We start from the raw sequence: 19,249 nt of genomic DNA on the forward strand, positions 1-19,249 counted from the left end.
GATAGTAAATTCAGAGCTCAAAGTCACCTGTCACTGTATGATGGAGCAGAAACCTCCTCTAGTTCTTCAAAACCGCTTCCATAAAGCAGCTTTTACTCCTCTACAGTGGGTGAACAGGCCTGGCAAAGGATTATGATGCCACTGGGATAGGTCCTGAACCAAAGACCTAAAGATCTCTTGCAGTGGAGGAGGTAGAAGGAGCACCAGTTTGGGCAAAAAGAAACTTGAGTTTCAGTCTCTGTGCTGGCCTTTCCTCACTTCCCTCCATTCTTTCCCCTTTCCCCTTCTCCCCTCCCTCTCATAACTCTGCAGGCTCAAGCACATCACCTAAAATGATGACCACCTTTTTTGAGTCTCCAAGATCTTTAAGACTCTGATGAAAACTATAGACCTTGTCTTCAGGGGGGAAAATGCACTTAGCATGTTAATACAATAGTTTGCAGAGAATTTCGGGAGTCCTTAAACTCCCTGAAGGCCATTCATGAACACACTGCCAAGAACCCCTGGATCATAAGTTGAAATTCCAAGGACTAGAAGATCTTTCAGGTTGTGTTGAACCCTAAAAATGTCTTAATTCCAAAGGCACTTTTGGAAAAGATGATCCAGATGCCAGAACTGTTTTGAGAGGATGAAGGAAGTTCCAAAGACGAGTGTGCCCCAATGAAAGGGGAGAGTAGGTAGGAGCTTGGCCTCCACAAATCTCTCATTCCTGGTCTATTAACAGAATGGCACTTCCCACAAGGAAACCAGCCTCCCTTTGTTGCAAGGCATTAAAAGCCAGTTAAAATGTATGTAAATTACCTGAAAGAGCAAGCAAAACCTAATACTCAGTCAGTAAATTTATTTACTACATTAGTTTAACTTTCCCTGAATCAGACTCCAAAGGAACACATCAGGGCTGGGGTATGCTGGGTGGCCAAGAGGAGTGGGTTCAGGAGCAGGGGAAAGAGTGAGGAGGTGAGGAGGCAGCCCTGCACGGGCTGCACTGGGGAGGAAGGGGAACATGGACAGCCTAGGGGCAGCTGGAGGCCTGGATGTGGATGGCTCTGTCTCTCTGCCCTTCGTAGATGCCTCTGTCACAGCACTTTCTGCATTTTACCACCTGTGTACAGTTGCTCCTCTCTACCTGGACTTCCAGTGTCTGGAGGATATGGGGCCACTCACTGATCTTTGTATTTTCAATGCCCAGTATAGTGCTTGGAACATAGTGTCTTCTTAACAACTGTTGAACAAATATCCACATTAATAATTGTGGAGGGTGTATATAATGTGAAGTGGCCCAGAAAATATAATTCTCTTACATAAAATTTTTTGTTCTCTCCCCCATCCCTCCACTTCTGCCCAGAATATAAGCTCTACACAAGCAGAGATCTTTGTGCTGACATATGCCAAGCCCTATAAATAATGCCAGGCACATAGCATTTGTTTGGATGAACAAATCAGCCTACTTTTTGTTATGAGCATTAAATAAGATAATATATTTCTGGCCTTGCCACTGTCTATGATCACACAGAGCTGACCTGTCTTGAAACAGAGTCCCCTTCACCCTCCCAGATGCAGGAGAGACCCAGCCTCCTCACCAACTAACAGGACATTCAAAGGCAAACTCTGCCGAGGAACAACCTAGCAGGTGTCAGGTCATTGCAGGAAGCAGAACTTGAGAGCGGGGTTGGTTATGCAGAGGAACAAGACATGTGACCAGTTGGACAGTCTGTTGTTAGATGTACTAACTCATTCTTCCCCAGGCAGAGAGGAGTAAGCTGAGGCAGCAACATTCCTCATCACAGCAAGTCTCGAGCTCTCTGCAGAGATGAGTGGGAGAGCCTGCTGTGTCTGTGGCCATGCCATCATGGCTGGCTGGCCCCTGCCCAAACAGAACAACAACAGGTAGTGGGCTTGGGCCTCAAGGCTTTGGGTGACCAGGCAGGCAAGGAGCTAAGGCTCACTGGTTTTAGAAAATTTGTCAAGGCCGGGCGTGGTGGCTCCCACTTGTAATCCCAGCACTTTGGGAGGCCGAGGTGGGCAGATCACAAGGTCAGGAGATCGAGACCATGCTGGCTAACACGATGAAACCCCGTTCTCTACTAAAAATCCAAAAAAAAAAAAAAAAAAATTTAGCCGGGCTTGGTGGCAGGCACCTGCAGTCCCAGCTACTCAGGAGGCTGAGGCAGGAGAATGGCATGAACCCAGGAGGCGGAGCTCGCAGTGAGCCGAGATCGCGCCACTGCACTCCAGCCTGGGCAACAGAGCAAGACTCTGACTCAAAAAAAAAGAAGAAGAAAAAAAAAAAGCAAAGTTGTCAAACAGAAGAAATAGGGGGTGGATGAAGGTAAGTGTGAGAGAAAGGGGTAAACATCTAAATTTTCCTGGAATTCCCATATTCCATGGATCTGTGGGATCTGTGTTAACACTCTGAGCATTCCTTCTTGAAGCTTATCCTGTCTGTTTATTTGAATGCTGAGACCTGAAAAAGACAGGTCTTTGTGTTTCCAGTTCCACTGTTGTTTTAATGATGCCCCAGATTTCCAGTGGTCACCTGGAGACTTGTTCCAGGATACTTCTGCTTCCCCAAGAATGCTAGGTATAGTTCCTCTCACATACTTTAGAAATGACTTCTCAAGCTCCCTTAGATGCAATTCACCAGCTAAGATGCTAAAAATGTAATGATCATATAGACATATATGTAGCAACAAAGTCTCAATGTTAAAGATTGATAGATAAAGATAAGCAATTTTGAGTTGCCAGAGATATTCATGTCTCTGCTGACAAAGTTTACCCAAAGCCTTGATCTGCAGTGACTTTGCCACTCTGCACCCACCCCAACCCCCACACCCTTCACCCTTCCTTACCCCATCCTACCATCCAGACATGTTGCTGTTGGTCTGTGGAGCCAAAAGGTGGGGAAAGTACAGAGAATTAATCCAAAAGGCATGACAAGTCAACTTTGAAACAAGTCCCACTAAGGTGTGGTTCCACCTGGCTGGTTCTATTACTGAAGGCATGGTGTCAGAGCTGAGAGCTATCACGGTCACCAAATAAAATGGTGTTTTTTCAAAGAAAACACTGGAGAAGCAGCAGAACAAGATTCAAGTGTGCACCATGGTACACAGTGTATGACTCACTATCCCGCTGCTGTGTCTAGACATTTTAGTGGCATCTTTAAATTGCCTGAGTCATGATGTTGTATTATATGTCTTTCTAAATGCCTCCAGGGCATAAATTAGGTCTTATTTTTTCAACATCTCCAGGATATTACCCAGCACAAAATAGACTCTTAATAAATGTGTCAGATGAATAACTGAATGTTGCAAGCCCCTAGGAACAGTAACAATGGTGAAACCTGACATTGATGTGATGATGTTTTATAGTTGACAAAGACTTCTTTCATGTACATTATTTTATTTGATCCTTTTAACAGCCTTACAGAGTGAAGTGAGAACTCTTTTTCCTGCACCTTCCCACAGTGAAATGCTGATAACCCTCTTATCTGAAACCTTCCCTTACATGACTTTAATTAGCTTGAATTACCTCCCGGGGAACTGGACCCATGTGGGTGGGAACGACATTTTTCCCCTTCCCTCTTTGAAAGGCATTCTTCAGCACGCAGCCTGACACTGTATGAACTAGCTAAGTGAGTATCTAGCGCCTGCGTTTGTGAGCACTTAGGGATTCAGAAATATCATCACTCTGGGCTGGAAAAAACAAATCATCCAACCAACTCCCAAATGAGTATGGGATTTATTTGTTTGGTGGGAACCAAGGTGCTGCTCTCATTTCAGTTTGTGCGGTTTCTCTTTGGATATTACAGCCTCACTGGACTCTGGCAAGAAAGCAAATTCCTGATAGATGTGGACATGCCATTAGGAAATGGTCTCCACTGGATTGGATGAATACGTGAATTTTATAGATATTTATTTAGATACGAAAATTCTAATTCTTAGTCTAGTGGTCTGCAAACCACAAACACATGTCACTGAAGTTGTCACAACCCTTTAGACATTGTTTGTCATAATCTCTCTTCTCCAAACAGCTCAGCAGCTGCAGGCTGCACACCAGACTGTCTACTGTCCAGGCGGAGACTCTGTGTCCCAGGATCTGATGGTTGTGAATCATTTTCTTTTCCAAATGGCTCTTCTCCAGACCCATGGCCTTTCATTAGGTTCATTGGATAATATCTTTTGACCGTAAAATAATGCATCCATTTAGATAACCTTTACTTTTCTCTTCAACCCTGATATTCTGTCTCTCAGACTTTGCATTCTCCACTGCCTACTTCCCCACTCTCTGTGTGCAAGTCATAAGCCAGAGAGTGCTTTTTTAAATTCCTGTATAGCTCTAGTTAACAACATCAGTTGATTAGAACATTCTTATCTCTCCCACCCAAAAGCACCCAGTCAAAGCTAATCTTTAATTCCTAGCCTCTTTGTTCAGATGTTAATACAAGATAGGGAGTGTTTGCATGTTCACTCCTGTAATGCTGTTTTAGGGACATGAACAATCTCACAGGCCTCTGCATTGCTGTGCCTGTCATATGCCACCTGTGCCCAGACAGCCTCCTGCAATTCAGCTCCCAGAGGCCTGGTAAGAAGAGCAGCTTCCATTAGGTATATCCCCTAATGTTAGTTAACAGGTGCAGAACACCAACATGGCACATGTATACATATGTAACAAACCTGCACATTGTGCACATGTACCCTAGAACTTAAAGTAAAATAAAAAAATAAAAATGAAGAGCAGCTTCCATACTGGTCCTCTGTGCAAGCTGGAAGCTATTACTATAGAGATGGACATACTTAAGTTTTGAGGAAATTGGACTAGACGTCACAATTTAAAGGAACTTATATTGGGTTTAGATGCTCTGTGCCCTACTAAAACCATTGCCTTCCATTGCATGATGTACATAGCACTCATTGTGCAGACAGCAGCCTCTCTGAACTTGAGCAAAATCTATCATCCCTTTCATCTGCTGGAATGGTTTCCATAATTACTGTGCCATATTGAAAATGTAGACATGTACAATTGGCACTCCATATCTGGGGTTCCCTATCCAAGAATTCAACCAACTTTGAATCAAAAATATTCAGAAAAAAACAATAAAAATAAAAATAACAATACAACAATAAAAAATGATACAAATACAAAACCATATAGTATAATAACTACTCACATAGCATTTGCATTATCTTAGGTATTATACGTAACCTAGAGGTGACTTAAAGTAAACAGGAGGATATTCATAGGTTATGTGCAAATGCTACACCATTTTAGATCAAGGACTTGAGTTTCTGAAAATTTTGGTATCCATGGGGGTCCTGGAATCAATCCCCTGCAGATGCCACTGATGACTGTTGTATTAGTCCGTTCTCACACTGCTAATAAAGACATACCCGAGACTGGGTAACTTAACAAAGGAAACAGTTTAATTGACTCACAGTTCCACAGGGCTGGGGAGGCCTCAGGAAACTTACAACCATGGCAGAAGGAGAAGCAAACATGCCCTTCACATGATGGCAGGAAAAAATGCCAAGCAAAAGGGGGAAAAGCCCCTTACAAAACCATCAGATCTCGTGAGAACTCACTCACGATCATGAGAACAGCATGAGAGTGACTGTCCTCTTGATTAAATTACTTCCCACTGGGTCCCTTCCATGACATGTGGGGATTATGGAAACCACAATTCAAGGTGACATTTGGTTAGAGACACAGAGCCAAACCATATCGACTGTATTTGGTGCCTGCATTATAGGTGATACCTCTCTCCTTATGTTCAAACTTCAAAAGCAGAAATATCATAGATGTGTCTGGCTAAGTATTGGTTAACCCAAGGCCAGCTACTTGGAACAAAGTAAACCTCTCAGTTACAAACCAAATCTGACGCTTTATTCTATCTAGTCTGCTTCCCTCTACTATAATAGATTCTAGAGGCAATCATTCTTACTTCTATTTATTAATTCATTTAAGCAGTCAATGAATGTGAATGGATATGAAATAATAACAATTCATAAGCTTTGGGTGAGACCCTACTAATGATAATGATGATAATAATAATATTTATTTATTGACACTTACCACGTGTTCCTGTGTTACTGCATTTAATCCTCACACACAAAAATTATGATACTATCATACAGATGAGGGAACTGAGCTATAGAAGTTGTGGCTCCCTTCAAAGTTCCAAACTTGACTCAATCAGTCTATCTGCCTCCAAATCCCATGCTCTTTGCATAGTACTGAGCTGTCTCTAGATGAGGAATAAGACTTCTGCAGGTGAAATATTACATAATAGCACAGTAGGCATCTGGTAGAAAACAGAGAATAAAACTATTTTAATTGGAGGGGAGCTGTTGAAGGTCAAGTAGCCCCCACTGACATGCAGACCCAGGGTGACCACCACATAATGTGGCTAATGAAAATCAACACGAGTCAAAGTGAATGTGCTTACTGACTAGCCCTGGGCTTGGACAGTGAGTTAGAAACTCAGTTCCAAGAGAGCAATTTGGAAAGTGTTCAGGGACTTTCCTCTACTCATTTAAGCTACAGATATCCCTGGAACTGTTATTCCCTCGTGTTGTGATACATGTCTGAAATGTTTGAAATGTAAAGTCCCAAAATGCCATAAAAGGACAGACATGGACATTTGTTTTTATTTCACACACCTCAGAGCCCCTGGGTTCAGATTTTCTGTGCAGAGAAGGGCACTTGGGTGACTACCAGAGGTCCCGCTTGGCCAATCCCCAGCTCTTGTGGGAAGAAGCCTGGGGATTGTTCTCTGTGGCTGTTTTCCTTTACACATAACTCCATTTGGGGCTTATTTTTTCTGTCTTTACAAAACTAATTCAAAGGGGGTCTGATGTAGCTCCTAATAAAGACAAACTAAATTAATCTGAAATATGTTCATTCCGTATAGCTTACTTGGAAAAGCATTATGCAAGAGGATTGATCATGAACAGACTGGCTTTATTTAACAAACTTCTCAATGATTTGACTGTCAGAAAGGGACATCTTTTTAGCTGAATATATAAAACGTAAGCCAACCTCAACACACCAAATCCGCAAATGTTGAGTTTCTCCTCCAAACCCACCTCTGAACCAGATCATAAAAGCATATTTGATTCCATGCACCAGTGATCCCTCAAAGAGCTCACTATATTGGCCATCATGATGTTATACAGTATTCTATTATCTTGCTAAATATATAGTGCTGATGTATTAGTCCATTTTCATGTTGCTGATAAAGACATACCCGAGACTGGGCAATTTACAAAAGAAAGAGGTTTAATGGAGAACTCACAGTTCCACGTGGCTGAGGAAGCCTCACAATCATGGTGGAAGGCAAGGAGGAGCAAGCCACATCTTATGTGGATGGCAGCAGGCAGAAAGAGAGCTTGTGCAGGGAAACTCTCATTTTTAAAACCATCAGCTCTCATGTGACTTATTCACTAGTATGAGAACAACACAGGAAAGACCTGCCCCAAGGTTCAATTACCTCCCGCTGGATCCCTCTCACAACATCTGAGAATTCAAAATGAGATTTGGGTGAGACACAGCCAAACTGTATCAGCTGACATGTCACAGGACATTAGAATGGGATATTTAAAGTAAGATGCTAATTGAGTGGTGGAGAAATAGAAGAAAAACAGAATTCAACATTGAATGACCAACAGAAGCTTCTCTAAAATGTTGTTTGAGCATGAGCTGGGCTATAAAAGATCATTTGGAAGACATTCTAATTTTATTCTTATTTTTTAAAAAGCTGAAGTATGGCTTCCTCAGGTACCCATTCTGATCTGTTCATATGTAAATGCTGGGGGTTTTTTTCCAGTTTTTATGGTAGGGAGTCTGTGGAGTGTGCTTTTCTGGTGTCCCCACAAAGTGGGCCAAGGTTGGGGATATGATGTTTCCTGACCATGAGATGAAGCTGTATCTGTTCATGTGCACATCAATTGGAGGGAAAGTCCTGAAAGAGGAGCTTCCAGGTGACACCAAGTAATCCAGTTGTCCTAATTTCCCCAAGTGAAACAACTGTAACAAACACATCTCAGTGCTATGAAGTTTGACTTTCATAGAAGAAAAGTGTCTAGCTCCGAATAAGGTATCGTAGAGGTGGGTTTTCACAAAACCTTATGCTGAGTCACTTTATGTCAAGGAATAGATTGAAAATCTTTACTTTAACTATTAAAAACCTAATAAGTTCTCAACCAAACCTCTGACAATGAATAAAATTGGCCACTGTATATAACTAGATTGTATCTCTATTTCCCTTTCTAAAATGGATGTGAGAGCATATACCTGGACTCAGCTCTGCAATATGTCTGTTCTTGTGGCAACGGAGCCGAGACATCTATCAGCAGCAGCTCAGTCTATGATATTGTATCACAGCAAACATTCATTGAGTCCAGTTGGATCTGTTAATAATTTTAGAGCTTCAAGAATCTTAGATGAGAAAAATCCTATATCAATCTTAAAATTGTCTTCAGTTCGAACTGATTTCCCTCAGCTCATAAGTAAGATATTATTAATTTTTTTCCCATCAGCTTCAGCTGACACAAGAGTTGTGCAAGTGGCTTTATGTTATCAAGTTTTTTCTTAGCTTTGGAACAACTCTCTGTCTTTCATCTTGACAGCAGAAAAAGTGCTGTGAAGTGAGAAACTGTACCACAAGAGTCATTCATCTGAAAGTGCGCATGCACACACACACACACACACCACACACACACACCAGTAGTTTTGCTTTTTTTTGTTGTTGTTGCTGTTGTTGTTTGAGACGGAGTCTCGCTCTGTCGCCCAGGCTGGAGTGCAGTGGCGCGATCTCAGCTCACTGCAAGTTCCACCTCCCGGGTTCACGCCACTCTCCTGCACACCAGTAGTTTTTATTAAAAATTAAGTAATAGCTAAAATTGAATAAATCTATTCAAACTCTTTACTTTAGGGGAAAGGAGAAAATAAGGCTTCCCATAGAAATGTTTGAAAACTAGACTCATTTCAATAAAGGCATCTTCCTGACCTGCGCTCTTCTTCATCTTGCCAAGCTGAAGGTTTCTTTGATTGTTTTAATTGGTCTAGGAATGTATGGCAATGCTCAGTATGAAGTGTGTTTTTCCAAAAAACTGCTTAAAGTGACCTAGTAATTCACAAGGAATTCACAAGGAAGCTGCAACCACACCGAACTCTTCCCCGACCTACACTCGCAAAGCCCAGTGTCACAGCTTAGGAAACCCTGATCATTCTGCTTCCTTGTAGCCTCTTTTAATTTCCTGAAAAGTCCCTATGCCCTGTCTCAGTGTCTAGTTCTGAACGTTTAAATTCTTTTTTCTCTCTAAGGAGCTATTACTGGGCTTTCACTTATTAGGACACTTTGTGCGCGTGTGTGTGTGTGCGCGTGCGCATGCAGTGTCATCAAGCGCTAAATGCAGCCACATATATCTGGTTTGAAAATACAGAACACAGCATCCTGGGCCACATTGACTCAATAGTTCTTCCTATGGATGGTGTTTGGGAAGTTCACTTTCTACCAGTGATTTGGGTCATTTCTCCCTTGGTATTTTTATTTCATAAAGTAGGAGAGATTTCCATCGATATCCAACCTCCTTCCCTATCCTCCTTTACCCAGGTTTCTCTAGGACAGTCTAAACTCAATCCCATGGTGTTATAACAAAAACAAGACAAAATAACAACAACCAAAAGTCAAGCAAAACAAAACCTGTCTGGGACCAAGAAGAAAAAGTACCAATGGTCATGCACCTCACCTTCTCTAGGACATTCGAGAAATTCACTGGACATCAGTACCTCACGGAGAGGCTTCTCAGACAAACTGTCCAGTTAGACAGGGGGCTTACATCTGGTCACTACCAAAAATGAAGCAACAGAGAATCCTAATTAAAGAAAGCATTAAATAACATTTTCCTTCTTTGAAGCTTAAAACTTCTTGATGTTTTTAAAGGTAAGCTTTTCTTTCCCACTTTATTCTGTGATATTTATCCAAGTATCTGAAGACAGATCAGAGTGGTCAGTAAAAACTTTAAAAATAAAAATCTAGCCTCATAATTTCCAAATACTTTTGGCAATTGGATTTAGCTTAATGCAGTGTTGCTGTATGTAGATTCTGCCTTAGCAAAAAAAAAGAAAAAAAACACAACTTGGTAATTAATTTTTACACATTTTATCCAGAGATGCTTCAAAAGTTTTAGAAAATATTTTTTGTTCCCTGAAGTAAGGAAAACACACACCCCCCCCCCCACCCCCATGCAACCTCTTATTCTAATTTGCATTATTCATGTTCTCAACAAACCTCTCTTTCCTTGGGTTAACTTTAATACAGTCCTTGTTAGAATTCTCATGGATCATAAATCAGTGGGATCCAAGTAAGGCCCTATTAGTTCTACTTATAAGACATTTACCATGCTGGGCGCAGTGGCTCATGCATGTAATCCCAGCACTTTGGGAGGCTGAGGCGGGTGGATCACTTAAGGTCAGGAGTTCCAGACCAGCCTGGCCAACATGGTGAAACCCTGTCCCTATTAAAAATACAAAAATTAGCTGGGTGTGGTGGCACACACCTGTAATCCCAGCTACTTGGGACACTGAGGCAGGAGAATCACTTGAACCCAGGAGGCGGAAGTTGCAGTGAGCGGAGATTGCACCAGTGTGCAACAGCCTGGGTGACAGAGTGAGACTTGGTCTCAAAAAAAAAAAAAGACATTTACCTGAAAGATAAAGTCCTGCTTCTGGATCTCCTTAGAAGCACAAAATAAGTTTCTGGATTTGCAGGGCCTTATTTCCCTTCATGAACACATTAAGCAAAAACACAGGTACCTCACTTTGGGTTGGACTTGGCATCCTGATAGAGCATAATTACGTCTTAGGAAAAGTCAAATCAGAGAACAAGGGTTAGTGAATAATGGGTAAAAAAGGAATGATTATGAACCAAGAGAATGAGCTAACCATTGATCTTGCTCCATCTGTGCACTGAGATCCTCCTAGGAGCCCTTACAGTTTAGAAATCAATCTTTTCATGATTTAATGACAATCTTGGAGAAAGATCACCATCAGTCTGCGGAGGAGAAAATCTTTCTAGCATTAATAAACAGTGATCTGGTAAACCCAAATCAGATGAAATTATTGACACTCACAAACTAGTTATTTTCCAAGCTGCCCTGGGGTGTGGATAAAGACTTTGGAGGAACTATTTCATGGTAAAAGGACTGTTTGGGACCTGAAGGTTCCAGTGGCAAAGCCCTTATGAGAACTGGGGGATTCTAGACTTTATTCCAGGATGGACAACCATGGACCTACTCATATGAAGGCTCAGGATTTACTCAATATTGGAAGAGAAGGAAAGGAAAGGAGGAAGAGGAAGAAGAAACAAAATAGTTCTTAGTGACTCAACACCTACCATGTACTAGTATAGCACACTCATCACTCATTTTTATTAGTTCCAATGACACACCTATAAGGTAGACTTTATTCTTCTACAGATCAGAAAACAGATTCATTGACTTTCCCCAGGCCATATATTTATTCAGCTAATATTTATTATGTATGTGTTTTAGGTGCTGGATGAACAATGGTGGACAAGGCAAAAACTCTACCTTTGGGGAGCTTACATTTTAATTAAATAATTTTTGAACACTTTGTTGACTATAACTCACAATAAGAAACATTAAACTATCACAATATATACATCTTATAAACAAACACACATATATATTTGAAACAAAATGTTTACATACATAGACTCGTCCTTACTGCATGTGATGCATGCTTTGATATTTTCTTTTCTATTTTATGTCTCTTTTAAAGCCAATTAAATTGATTCTGTTATCAACTAATGAATCATAATCTAAAATTTGAAAACATTGTCTTAGTTGACTTGAATAGAATAGGAATAGTATTGATATTAATCAATATCAAGAATTCCAAAGTTATTTTGATAATTCCAAAGCCTGGGGAGGTATCTTCATCTTTTTCAGTGTACAGTTTAATGGCCTAGAAAAGGAAGATGAGAAGTGGGAGGAGAGCTGTCTGTTTCTTCACAGCCTGGAGTTGTTTGGTGGATGTCATTTAACTTCAGTCTGGATTTGCCAGGATGCTCAAACTCCATCTCTTCTTCATAGTGTGTCTTCTGTTTGCTCCCAGCAATAATAATGTGTTTCATTTTCCTCTAACCTTTGTTCTTCCTGCATAGGCTAACAACAGAATATCCAGGTCACTATGGTGAGGAAATGGACATGATTTCCTACAATTATGATTACTATATCCGAGGAGCAACAACCACTTTCTCTGCAGTGGAAAGGTGAGAAAGACAGCCCCTTCCCAATGGGCTAGGGTTAAAGGAGTTGGGACTAACTCCCTGCAAGGATTTTACCTGCAGGAATTTATAAACACACACACACACACACACACACACACACACGTAGAATACAAGTGCAAATTTCTTACATGCACATATATTTCTGCAGGAACTTTGACCTGAGGTTTTACTTATCTTAGTTTCCTACCTGGTCAAGGATTAACTGCAGTTTTGGCTGGAAAATGGGAGGCAGTGGGAAGTGAGCTGTTCTCATGAGCTCACCTCATGGAGCTGCTCACCTTGCAAGTGAGGGTGGATTCCAGCCTGCTCAAGAGCAGAGAGTCCTAAACTTGGTATCCCTTGATGGTCTAAGCTTTTCCCCTCACTCAATCTCAAAGAGCACTTTTCCTCATGAAACACCAAGAGGAGAAGGCAAATATGCTTAGAGGAGTGCCCATTGTCAAAATGGACCCCCTTCCACCCCGTGCCTCTATATCATCCCCACTTTGGGTTTTAGGAAAGAAGAGAGAAGAGAAAGAAAAGGGATTGGAGATAAGAAACACACAGAACCTACTGTCTTAGTCTGGGCTGCTATACCACATTACCTTAGACTGGGTAACTTACGAACAATAGAAATTTATTTTCACAGTTCTGGAAGCTGGAAAGTCCAAGATCAAGGTGCCAGCAGGTTCAGTGTCTGGTGAGGGGTTGCTCGCTGCTTCAGAGATGTTGCTTTATTACTGTGTCCTCACGCATGGTGGAAAGGGCAAGCCAGCTCCCTTCAACTTATTTTATATGGGCACTAATCCCATTCATGAGAGCAGAGCCCTCATGGCTTAATCACCCCCCTAAAGGCTCCTCCTCCTAATACTATCACATTGAGTATTAGGTTCCAATATATAAATTTTAAGGGGACACCAACATTCAGACCATAGCATCTACCAACCATATTTAGAAATGAAAGGAGTTAACAATCCCTCAGTAAACCTGCAAAAATTAATGAAAGAAGAGAATTTAAATGGCCTAAAGATAAAAACAGCACTAACACTTTTTTCATCACCTTTCTCTCACAATCAACTCCTTAATCCTATCTCAAATACATCAAAACGGTAAGAAGAAAACAAGAATTGTACTCCCTATTAATATAGAGAAATGTGTGGGTAAATTCAGTTGTTAATGATTGGTTTGGCCTACTTTTAGTCAGCTGATAATCACTTTACACAGAAATGAATTCCTGAAAAGTTACCAATAAATATTTTGCAAACCAAATAACACTTACATTAACTCATTAGATAGTATGCTATGATGAATTTGAGTGTGACACATCTTTGGTGTGTGTCTGTGTTTTCAAACAGAATTACATCTTAAATAAAGTGAACTTATTTAATATGACCTAGAATTTCTTTTTTTTTTTTTTTTTAAAGACATTAAGTAGCTCTGGAAAGGCACAATATATGTTGCGGGCTGATCAGCAAAAACCTTTATGTTTACCCATAGGCAAACCACTCAGTTTGCACACATTACTTATTTTTACTTTAGATACACTTTAAACTAGCTTAGTTACCAATTTTCTAGAAGCAGCAAATTAGAAAGGGAACCGAGTATATACTACTTAGAATGAAACTCATTCCACCAATGAGAATAAATAGCTGGATGACATGATAACAAATATGCTTAAGAAAAATAAAGAAAATGAAAGGCTCAAGAACTCAAAGAGCATGGGTTGTCATTTAGCAGGGCCATGCTCCCCAAAGTGCAAAACGAAATAACAGGGGTGCTCAATGCTCCAAATGATGACTTCAGCTCAACAAGAAAATTAGTTCTATGTTCCCTGTTTAAGAAAGCAGGAATTAATACAGTAAAGGAAGAGTGCCATCCAAGATTAGTATGAAATAAATATATCTGAGTAGTTAAAATGCTCAATTCAGTTTTCAGTAAATTCACTTTTTAGTAAATTTTTCGGTTATGTGGATTACCCAGAATCATGAAAAACTGAAATATTATGTCATTGCATTAATTTAAAATGAGTATCCTCCCCCCAAAATAAAATAAAATAAATATACTCATGCAACTTTGCTACTGTCATCAAAAATAAGTAGCTTAATGATCCACAACTTGGGTTTCTTCTCCTCTGCTGAAAGATGCTGAGGTCCCCAGCTTGGAGAACTATTGTCAGGGCAGGACTCCTTGTGCAAGAGCTTTCCCTCCACATGCAAATCATAGTGGTTTCCTCTTAGAATGCAGTTGTTCCATCTATGCGCTATTGACATCTAGGGCCAGATATTTCTTTGTTTCAGGGTCTGTCCTTTGCATTCTAGATGTTTAGTCTACCCACTAGATGCCATTAGCACCCCACCCCAACCAAAAGAAGTTGCAGACATTGCCAAGTATTCTCTTGGGGAGCAAATTTGCCTCCACTGTCCTGGTGTGAAATCAGAGACTGAACCTGGTGGAATCATTTGGTCTTCATAGGACCAAGTCTAAGTTTTGCTCAGCATCAATTAATAGCCTTTTAAAAGAGTAGTTTGAATGCCTGATCATAAGATCTTGTTTATCTGTGTTTGTTGCTACACAGATAAATAAGACCTGGCTGCAGTAATTACAGACATTTGGTAAACCCACAGGCCACCAATTTTCTAATTTCCTTCTAAAACAATCTATGACCTCTTTTGACAATTGCAGGAATCAAAATATCACCCAGGCCCTGGTATCACCCAGACCCTCAAGTTGATCACCCAGATTTGTGTTGAGGGACTCTATACCCAATTGTTCTAAACAAACGACCCGGAGCAACAGACTCAGAATTAGAAAGCCTGCCTTAGGCTGTTTGAGCAGAGTGAGCTCTGCTTCCTAGGACTAAGAGCAATCAGCCCCACTTTTCAGTTTAGAAGCTGGATGGAGGCCTTGTTAGTCATAGTGTTTAGGATAAATTGTTGAAAAGAGGGCTTGCAGATTGAAAAGGGAGATAGATAATTCTGAGTTTGTAAAGGACCCCACCAAGCTTTGGAATGATTTGCATAATTAAATATGGAAAAACTCTTCGTTTTTGCCCTTTATCAGGACTGTGCAAAGGGCATGGCAGCCACGTGTTCTTCTGGGCTTAAGATTACCTAGTTAGGCAGACGGTGTGGTTTAAGAGAAAGCCCAAGATTTGAGTACAATAAACTGCGAATCTGAAATTGTCACCTATTACTTGTATTACCTTAAAGCAAGTTAATTATTTCTCTGAGCCTGGTTTTTCACCTAAACAATGAATCGTTGTGAGGATTAAAAGAGAAAACACATAAAGCATCTGGTGCAATGCCAGATATATTAGAGGCTACAATTATCATTATCACTGTTCAACAGTATTAGACCACAGGAGCGTCATGCAATGTAGGCACTCAAAACATTTCTCTTAAATGGATGAATAAAGAACATAAATTCACCCTGAGCAAAGAACATTCCTTGAAACATATCCACACCACATTTTTCAAAATTTAGTAATGCTATGTACACTCTTCCCATCCCCAACCACTTAAACACATAGGCAATTCATAACAATTCTTGTGATGCCAGAATGGCAGCCATTTTCTTTTTTACTTTAAGGGACTTTTTCATTCCTCTGTAGCAGTGTTTTCTGAAGGGAAACACATGTATAGCACAGAGCCCAGTGCATGGTGAGCACTCAGCATATGTTAAGTGCTCAGAAAGAGTCAGTGGGAAAATGGACGGACTTTTTAAAACAAGATTTTTTTCTTTTTTTTGAGACAGGGTTTCACTCTGTCACCCAGGCTGGAGTGCAGTGGCACCATCTCGGTTCACTGCAGCTTCAACCTCCCGGACTCCAGCAATCCTCCCACCTCAGCCTCCCAAGTAGCTGGGACTACAGGCATGCACCACCACACCCAGCTAATTTTTTGTATTTTTTTGTGGAGTCAGGGTTTCCACATATTGACCAGACTGGTCTCAAACTCCTAGCCTCAAGCAATCCACCTGCCTCAGCCTCCCAAAATGCTAGTATTACAGGTGTGAGCTACCAAGCCCAGCCTAAAACAAGATTCTTTACAATGAAATGGAGATGATGTTAAATAAATGCTTTTATTCCAAGCTGTTAACCCACAGGTCCTTGAGGTACTTTCTGGAGGCAGCAGGGGTGAGCTGACCACCAGTGATGAACAGAGGCCTCCACACAGCCAGTGACCTAATTAGTCACCTTCAAGGGTGACCTGAACTCACAGATTTGTCGGTTCTTGGGAAACTGCATAAAGATGTCTTCTAAGAGCAAAGTGAGGTTAAGTGTCCCTTCAGTTCCCAGATCCTCCAAATGTTCTCTGCTGTTTCCCCAGCAGCGATTCTTCCTGCCATGTCCTTTCTCACTGACATTCATTTTCTGACTCTCCCTCCCACAGGGATCGCCAGTGGAAGTTCATAATGTGCCGGATGACTGAATACGACTGTGAATTTGCAAATGTTTAGATTTGCCACATACCAAATCTGGGTGAAAGGAAAGGGGCCAGGGGACAGGAGGGTGTCCACATATGTTAACATCAGTTGGATCTCCTATAGAAGTTTCTGCTGCTCTCTTTCCTTCTCCCTGAGCTGGTAACTGCAATGCCAACTTCCTGGGCCTTTCTGACTAGTATCACACTTCTAATAAAATCCACAATTAAACCAAGTTTCTCACTTTTCACATGTTCCATAGCAACTGCTTTATATGACTGATGATGGCTTCCTTGCACACCACATATACAGTGCGCATGCTTACAGCCGGGCTTCTGGAGCACCAGCTGCAGCTTGGCTACTGCTTTTTACTGCAGAATGAACTGCAAGTTCAGCATAGTGGAGGGGAGAGGCAGAACTGGAGGAGAGGTGCAGTAAAGGTTCTCTACAGCTAAGCCTGTTTGAATGATACGTAGGGTCCCCACCAAAAGCAGGCTTTCTGCCCTGAGGGACATCTTCCCACTCCCCTGCTCCACATGAGCCATGCATGCTTAGCAATCCAAGTGCAGAGCTCTTTGCTTCAGGAGTGAGGAGACTGGGAGGTGAAATGGGGAAATGGAAGGGTTTGGAGGCAGAGCTGAAAACAGGGTTGGAAGGATTTCCTGAATTAGAAGACAAACGTTAGCATACCCAGTAAGGAAAATGAGTGCAGGGGCCAGGGGAACCCATGAGGATCACTCTCAAATGAGATTAAAAACAAGGAAGCAGAGAATGGTCAGAGAATGGGATTCAGATTGGGAACTTGTGGGGATGAGAGTGACCAGGTTGAACTGGGAAGTGGAAAAAGGAGTTTGAGTCACTGGCACCTAGAAGCCTGCCCACGTTTCCTAGGAAGGCTGGCAGACACCCTGGAACCCTGGGGAGCTACTGGCAAGCTCTCCTGGATTGGGCCTGATTTTTTTGGTGGGAAAGGCTGCCCTGGGGATCAACTTTCCTTCTGTGTGTGGCTCAGGAGTTCTTCTGCAGAGATGGCGCTATCTTTCCTCCTCCTGTGATGTCCTGCTCCCAACCATTTGTACTCTTCATTACAAAAGAAATAAAAATATTAACGTTCACTATGCTGAAAATATTCAGGGTCAGTTTTTGCTCTCTACTCTTTCCCTTGCTGATTATTTATCCATTCATTCTGAAAATCCTGGTTAGCATTGTGGTTTGTGCCAAGCACCATGCAGACCCCAGGAATAAAATGATGACAATGACAGAGTGTGGTGGGGGAATCAGATATTTAAGACATAAAGTGCTAAATGCTTTACTTAAGATTAAACAAAGGAAGGAATCACATTTCTTGGCCTTTGAGTTCAGCCTAATCTTTTCTCAGCATCCTTCAACCTTCCTCATCCCAAGATGTCACATGAATTTTTAACCACAGGAAGTCCCTCTTTTCTTTATCCACAGCAGATTGCCTTTTTTTTTTTTTTCTGATCCATGCTGCTCTTCCCTCATCCTCTCTCCCAGTGGACCCAGAAGAAGAGCCAGCCAGGCAAAACCACAGGGATCGCGTACCCTGCCATACACCCCCTCTAGGTGGTCAAGAAGGTGACTCTCAGCCAGTGGTGATGGTATTTCCCACGGCAAGGTCCCAGCATTGTGATGAGGAAGGCAGGGCTAAGGATATCTTCTCCTGCCTTAACTCCTAAAACACTTTTTCATATTAGAGCTTTGCTTTATTTCCTCCATGTCATTGTTTCTGCCTCTCTGGCAATTTTAATTTATAATAAGACGTTTCGGTGTTATTTTTCACAAAGGGAGCCATTAATATTTTAGCAATTTCAGCCTGGTTCAGGATGCAAACCAGGAAATAGCCTTAGTTGGGTATGTGGAGCACAGCAGGAAAGGAGACAAGCAATGCTGATTGGCTGACTTGGCATCCATGAAGAAAACAAATGGCTGGTGAGAGGATGGGGAGCTGGGAGGGTGCAGGGAGCATGGCTGGGGGAGGAGAGGCTGCAGCTGGGAGTAGCCAGGAGACTGCAAGAGGACATAAGTCAAGAAAAAAAACTTCTTTAAAGAAATTCAATAAATAGTGCCTGTGCCAAGTGGAATAAAAGGAGTTTTTACTAAGAAGAAAACTATTATTTGCACGTAGATGGGCCAAGGACAATGACAGAAAAGACATTGTCAACTTGGTTTGAATCTGAATAATTATACTTTGTGTTATAGGTCTTTCAATAAGAACTAAGTGTCAGAGTGAATACTAAATCCCAGATCTGGTAACTGCAAGTTTTGTTCTCTGTTTTTTCATTACTCCAAACTTTCTACTAACTTGCTCCACAGTCTTGGATAAGTCACCTCTCCTTTCTAGGCCTACTGTTTAAAATGAGGACATTTATCTAGGTAACCATTGTGGTTTCTCGCAATTCTAAGAATCTCTGAACTCTATCAACTACTGAATTGTTTATAAAGGGATTTTCTAAGGCATTTTCTTCCAGGAAAGGAGCCTGGAACTAAAGATGATAACCTAGGGCCTACCGCTGGCTC

At 41.4% G+C, this 19,249-nt stretch overlaps 1 protein-coding gene and 1 long non-coding RNA gene across 2 annotated transcripts in view; one reads left to right on the plus strand and one right to left on the minus strand.

Moving 5' to 3' along the window:
- Positions 1-17,826, plus strand: part of DPT (dermatopontin) — a 37,739-nt gene extending 19,913 nt beyond the window's left edge. Inside the window, exons 5-6 of the mRNA XM_001135049.7 lie at positions 12,185-12,292; positions 16,681-17,826. Of these exons, the coding sequence (XP_001135049.1) occupies positions 12,185-12,292; positions 16,681-16,747 (175 nt within the window). The 3' untranslated portion in view covers positions 16,748-17,826. The remainder of the gene's footprint in view (positions 1-12,184; positions 12,293-16,680) is intronic.
- The window catches only part of LOC107969194 (uncharacterized), a 71,310-nt gene continuing 63,543 nt past the window's right edge, over positions 11,483-19,249 (minus strand). Inside the window, exon 3 of the long non-coding RNA XR_001710863.3 lies at positions 11,483-12,185. This is a non-coding gene — a long non-coding RNA (uncharacterized LOC107969194). The remainder of the gene's footprint in view (positions 12,186-19,249) is intronic.

This window comes from Pan troglodytes, chromosome 1 (assembly GCF_028858775.2).
Source record: "Pan troglodytes isolate AG18354 chromosome 1, NHGRI_mPanTro3-v2.0_pri, whole genome shotgun sequence".
Lineage (NCBI taxonomy): Eukaryota > Metazoa > Chordata > Mammalia > Primates > Hominidae > Pan > Pan troglodytes.